This window comes from Brachionichthys hirsutus, chromosome 9 (assembly GCF_040956055.1).
Source record: "Brachionichthys hirsutus isolate HB-005 chromosome 9, CSIRO-AGI_Bhir_v1, whole genome shotgun sequence".
Lineage (NCBI taxonomy): Eukaryota > Metazoa > Chordata > Actinopteri > Lophiiformes > Brachionichthyidae > Brachionichthys > Brachionichthys hirsutus.
The window spans coordinates 15,007,269-15,013,793 of NC_090905.1; the positions used below are offsets into that span (position 1 = coordinate 15,007,269).

Here is a 6,525-nt window from a genome sequence, read left to right on the forward strand (position 1 = left end):
ATTAAAGTACAACAAATCAAAGACAAAATTAAATGGAATAAATTGTTCATGAATATTGAAAAACATTCCAGTAAGTTCAAGGAAGGAGTATTTAAAGTACTTAAAATACAAACCCATGTTATTGAATAGAAATCGTTATCGGAGAACACGACACTTTATTTGTTCGCTGTGACATCATCCGACTTTAACTTTGCTCTTTTCCTTCTCGGTACAGAAGACATGCTGCCGGAAATAAAAAAGCACGGGACAGGGCATCGCCATGGATACGACTAAACCCACAAAGCGTCCAAGCAGCCCACACGACCGTATTTGGTGCTTCCTGCTGCGGCGTTCCCTCAGCAGTACAGGTACATGCTGCTGCTCTGGTACAGGTAAATGTAGGCGTCACAAAACAGCCGTTTGGCCACGCCCTCCATGCCTCGAGGCACCTGACTGGCCAGCTCCGCCGGGGACATGTTCAGGTACGTGCCCACCTCGGGACAGGTGTGCACCTCCGGGATGTTGAATCCGTCCTCCCCACCTGAACACAGGACACCGTTGAAGATCACGCGGACCAATGAGGCGCCGGCAGAGGGCAGGTGTCCAAACACTCACCCTGCCTGTCCGCCATGCTGTCGAAGAAGAGCCAGTCGTGGGCGTCCGGGCCGTACTTGATGAAGGACACGTAGTGGCTGGTCTCGATGCAGAGCACGGCGAACAGCTCCAGCTGGTCTCTGGCCAGCGTGCGAGGAGCCCCCGAACTCAGGTACCCCTCAGGAACGGCCAGCGGCGCCCGCCGGTGGGACCGGCGGTGAGGGTGGCTGTGGACCTGGAGCAACACGGGACGTTTCACTCTATAGACCTGGAGCAACACGGGACGTTTCACTCTATAGACCTGGAGCAACACGGGACGTTTCACTCTATAGACCTGGAGCAACACGGGACGTTTCACTCTTTAGACCTGGAGCAACACGGGACGTTTCACTCTATAGACCTGGAACAACACGGGACGTTTCACTCTACAGACCTGGAACAACACGGGACGTTTCACTCTGTAGACCTGGAACAACACGGGACGTTTCACTCTATAGACCTGGAACAACACGGGACGTTTCACTCTATAGACCTGGAGCAACACGGGACGTTTCACTCTATAGACCTGGAGCAACACGGGACGTTTCACTCTATAGACCTGGAACAACACGGGACGTTTCACTCTATAGACCTGGAGCAACACGGGACGTTTCACTCTTTAGACCTGGAGCAACACGGGACGTTTCACTCTATAGACCTGGAACAACACAGGACGTTTCACTCTACAGACCTGGAACAACACGGGACGTTTCACTCTGTAGACCTGGAACAACACGGGACGTTTCACTCTATAGACCTGGAACAACACGGGACGTTTCACTCTATAGACCTGGAGCAACACGGGACGTTTCACTCTTTAGACCTGGAGCAACACGGGACGTTTCACTCTATAGACCTGGAACAACACGGGACGTTTCACTCTACAGACCTGGAACAACACGGGACGTTTCACTCTGTAGACCTGGAACAACACGGGACGTTTCACTCTATAGACCTGGAACAACACGGGACGTTTCACTCTATAGACCTGGAGCAACACGGGACGTTTCACTCTATAGACCTGGAGCAACACGGGACGTTTCACTCTATAGACCTGGAACAACACGGGACGTTTCACTCTATAGACCTGGAGCAACACGGGACGTTTCACTCTTTAGACCTGGAGCAACACGGGACGTTTCACTCTATAGACCTGGAACAACACGGGACGTTTCACTCTATAGACCTGGAACAACACGGGACGTTTCACTCTATAGACCTGGAACAACACGGGACGTTTCACTCTATAGACCTGGAACAACACGGGACGTTTCACTCTATAGACCTGGAACAACACGGGACGTTTCACTCTATAGACCTGGAGCAACACGGGACGTTTCACTCTATAGACCTGGAACAACACGGGACGTTTCACTCTATAGACCTGGAACAACACGGGACGTTTCACTCTATAGACCTGGAACAACACGGGACGTTTCACTCTATAGACCTGGAGCAACACGGGACGTTTCACTCTATAGACCTGGAACAACACGGGACGTTTCACTCTATAGACCTGGAACAACACAGGACGTTTCACTCTACAGACCTGGAACAACACGGGACGTTTCACTCTACAGACCTGGAACAACACGGGACGTTTCACTCTGTAGACCTGGAACAACACGGGACGTTTCACTCTATAAACCTGGAACAACACGGGACGTTTCACTCTATAGACCTGGAACAACACGGGACGTTTCACTCTATAGACCTGGAACAACACGGGACGTTTCACTCTATAGACCTGGAACAACACGGGACGTTTCACTCTATAGACCTGGAACAACACGGGACGTTTCACTCTATAGACCTGGAACAACACGGGACGTTTCACTCTATAGACCTGGAACAACACGGGACGTTTCACTCTATAGACCTGGAACAACACGGGACGTTTCACTCTATAGACCTGGAACAACACGGGACGTTTCACTCTATAGACCTGGAGCAACACGGGACGTTTCACTCTATAGACCTGGAACAACACGGGACGTTTCACTCTATAGACCTGGAACAACACGGGACGTTTCACTCTATAGACCTGGAACAACACGGGACGTTTCACTCTATAGACCTGGAACAACACGGGACGTTTCACTCTATAGACCTGGAACAACACGGGACGTTTCACTCTATAGACCTGGAACAACACGGGACGTTTCACTCTATAGACCTGGAGCAACACGGGACGTTTCACTCTTTAGACCTGGAGCAACACGGGACGTTTCACTCTATAGACCTGGAACAACACGGGACGTTTCACTCTATAGACCTGGAGCAACACGGGACGTTTCACTGTATAGACCTGGAGCCAAAAACGGGATCCAGTGACCTATCAGAAGAGGGAATAATCTCGTTAGCATCTTTAGCTCGTACTGCTCAGGGCTAACGAGGACAGACCGAGTAGACACGCTCCAGTGGCTTTTAATTAAACATGCCCCTTTATAGCTCCGCCCCTCGGAGGTGAGGAGGTCACCTGACAGGAGCACGTCTTGCAGAAGACTTTGAATCCCGTCTGGCTGAACAGCCGGTCGGTGAAACAGTCGGTGCACTCTTCCTGCGCCAAGCGTCCACACAGCATGCACTGCTGAGGAACTGAAGCACAGCACACGTTTGAGTCCGCCACGCCCACCTGGGGGGGGGCGGCGTCCGCCCGCGTGCTGGGCGGTACCTTCAGACAGGAGGTCGGTGATGTCCAGCTCCAGAGACGGAACGATCTTCTCAAACATCTTGAACTTCTTCCCAAAGCGAGGCATCTGGAGGATGAGGCAGGACGGCACCTGTGGGCAGGGGACAATGAAAGGGGGGGGCGGGGCCCGTCTCCTCATGGGAGGAACGTTCCACCAGACGAGCCGGAGGAGGAGGCAGAACCTTCCTGGCTCACCTCTGCCAGCTTGAGGCCCGCACTGTGGAAAGAATGCTCCAGCAGCTGCTGGACCGTGGGCAGAACCAGGCTGTGGTTCTGGTCCAGGAAGATCTGGTAGGAGTAGCTCTGCTGCACGGCCCCGCCCGCGGCCCCGCCCGCCGAGCTGCACGGGACGGAGATCTGCCGTTAGGTCAGCTGAGCTGCAGCTACGCGGCGCTGCGGCGCGGTGGGAGGAGCCTACATCTTCAGCAGAGGGTCCAGCGCCAGGATGTGGTGCATGATGACGGTGAGGAACTCCTCCGGATCTGGACGGACAGACGGACGGACCAGGTGAGGACCAGGTGAGGACCAGGTGAGGACGCTCAACGAGGAGACGGCGTTGGCTGACCTTTCTCCTCCGTGGTGAAGGAGTGGCTGTAACCGTGTTGCTGCAGCTGCTGCCGGAGCTTCATGATGGACCGCCCCCCCACGAACCCCTTACTGCACAGAACGGACAGTCAGACACGCCCGGCGACGCCCGCCGACCCAGCGCGGCGCTCTCACCTGCGCAGAGGGTTGACGATGTCGTGGAGCAGGGTCTTCTGGACGGGGGCGTCCTGCGGCGCCGTGGATTTAAACAGCATGGAGTCCAACACGGAGGAGCAGGAGAACAGGCTGGAGGCAGGAGGACAGACATCAGATAAAGGGGGCGGGGTCCTCGGTGTCCACGCGAAGACGTCCTCCTCACCTGAAGAGGGCAGCATCCATGTAGCAGGAGTTGTGGTGACCTTGGATGCCCTTCATTCGTCCAATCAGAATCTGGTTCACCTGCTCGGTGCCGATAGGAGGAAACGTCTCCAGCTGACCAGCGCTGAGCTCCGCCCCTGCTGGTCAGACCAATCAACATCCCCCATTAAAGGGGACACGATGAGAAACCCTTTGCTGGTTCTACTCGGTGGTTTGTAGCCAAACATCTGGCAGGACCAGCGGCTACCTGAGACGAGACCTCGTTGTTGGTCCCTCCTCTCCGCGTGATTGGCTGACGTGCTCCGGAACCGGGAGTCGGGACGGCAGGCGTTGAGCCTGATCAACAGACCCCTCCTGGGGGGGCAGCTGAACAGACGCTGGTTTCTGAAGCATCCGTCGGTCACGCCCACATCCTCCTCCTGCAGACGGACATGAACAGAACAGAACAACCCCAGAGACTGTAATCTGCCCGGCAACACGCCAGCGGGACCAGTACCAGCTCCAGTCCGGCCAGGACTTCGTGCCGATCGGGGAACGTCCCGATCCAGCGGATGATGCCGAAGGAATTCCCGGAAGCCAAGGTCACCTCCACGAGAGAGTTGACGCTCAGATCGGTGCCGGGCAGAACCGGGGCAGGTTCGGTGCCCACGCTCTCAGGCCCTGCAGAGGAACGTACCGGGTCAGACGTAGAACACAGAGCAGAACAAGCCAGAGGTTCTCACACCTGTAGGCACCTCCCCTTCAGCAGGGGAACGTACCGGGTCAGACGTAGAACACAGAGCGGAACAAGCCAGAGGTTCTCACACCTGTAGGCACCTCCCCTTCAGCAGGGGAACGTACCGGGTCAGACGTAGAACACAGAGCAGAACAAGCCAGAGGTTCTCACACCTGTAGGCACCTCCCCTTCAGCAGGGGAACGTACCGGGTCAGACGTAGAACACAGAGCAGAACAAGCCAGAGGTTCTCACACCTGTAGGCACCTCCCCTTTAGCGACGCAGTCCAGAGGAACTTCCACTTCCCCTCCCGTCTTTCCGTTCTCGTCTTTATCCTGAAAACAAAGAACCGTCCTCATTTCTGATTGGCTGTCGGGGTTAGCATTAGCATTAGCGTGCCCCCCCCGGGCCTTACGGTGGAGATCCAAACCGTCGTCTGTCCGGCGTGGTCCTGCAGGTCCACCACCATCCCGTGGCGATACTCGTCACTGATGAAGTACGTCACCCTGTCCCCGGGCGCCAGCGGGGAGGGGGAGGGGCTCAACGACCCGGGGGCCGCCGCCCTCAGTTTGGAGAACGGAACAAACAGGCCGCAGTCTTTGGGACAGGTGAAGAGGCTTTTGGACAGGTAGGTCCCGTCCGTCCTCCCCTTCCCCTCGTCTTCCCCCTGGGTGGGCAGAGTCACAGCAGTTACCATGACAACTGCAGAGGACGACGACGCAGTTCCACGTCAAACCTGCTCCTAACTTTGGGAATCAGTACATTTCCCATCATGCATCTGGATCTATCATGTTCTCAGCTACCTGCAGGTGGCAGTGTGAACACCTGAGGAAATGCTGACAGGTGTTTGTTCTCATCCCACCTGCAGTTCAACTCCAAAGAAGGTCCCCGGCAGCAGGGAGGAGTAGGCGGGCTCCTCCACGCTCCCGACGTAGCGAACGACGCCTCGCAGCTCCGCCCCCCCTTCATCCACGACCACGGCGGCCCCCCCGGCGAGGCGCCCGGCGGACCGGAGGACGTCCTTCTCTCTGAAGTAGCTCAGCCGCTCCGCAGCGTCAGGCAGCGCCGCCAGCAGCCGCGCCTCCTGCTCCTCCAGCTCCTCCAGCACCTCCTGCGCCTCCTGCTCCTCCAGCTCCATGCGGGCCGCGGGGGGGTCGGCGCCCACGAGGTGGACCAGCCGCTTCGGGGGGGGTCCGGTTGGTGACGCCGGTCCACGCTGGTGTCTGCGCGTGTAGCCTATGCAGCCAGCAGCCACGCCCACAGGCAGCTCGGGCTTCCTGGTCACGATGACGTAGGTGCAGTCTGGTGACGTCATCTTGCCGAGGCCACAGTCTGAGAACACTGAACAGAAAAACAGACACCACCCGTGACGTCACTTTATAACACGCTGCACGTCACCTGTTGTGTTGGCGACGTTCAAGCTCGCGCGCTACGAACCTGCGTCAGTCACAAGCTAAAGATGACGTCATCTAGAATAGAGGATTATCGATAGTTACCTTCACTTTAACGCTTGCTTTCGCTCCTCGCTTCGCTCCTTACGTCCGGAGCCGCTGCTGCGTCACTTCCCCTTTCACTTCATCTCGGGCGGAAGCTCGTCTACGTAA

General features: G+C 56.4%; 1 protein-coding gene across 1 annotated transcript; it reads right to left on the minus strand.

The window, feature by feature from the left end:
• On the minus strand, positions 1–6,236 carry cyldl (cylindromatosis (turban tumor syndrome), like). The gene is given in 13 exon segments (XM_068743395.1): positions 1–520; positions 595–808; positions 3,092–3,210; positions 3,287–3,395; positions 3,500–3,786; positions 3,870–3,961; positions 4,025–4,135; positions 4,209–4,344; positions 4,467–4,626; positions 4,704–4,867; positions 5,178–5,256; positions 5,337–5,588; positions 5,784–6,236. Coding segments are annotated over 13 exon segments (2,361 nt in total). The 3' UTR covers positions 1–335.
• Positions 6,237–6,525: the final 289 nt, after the last annotated feature.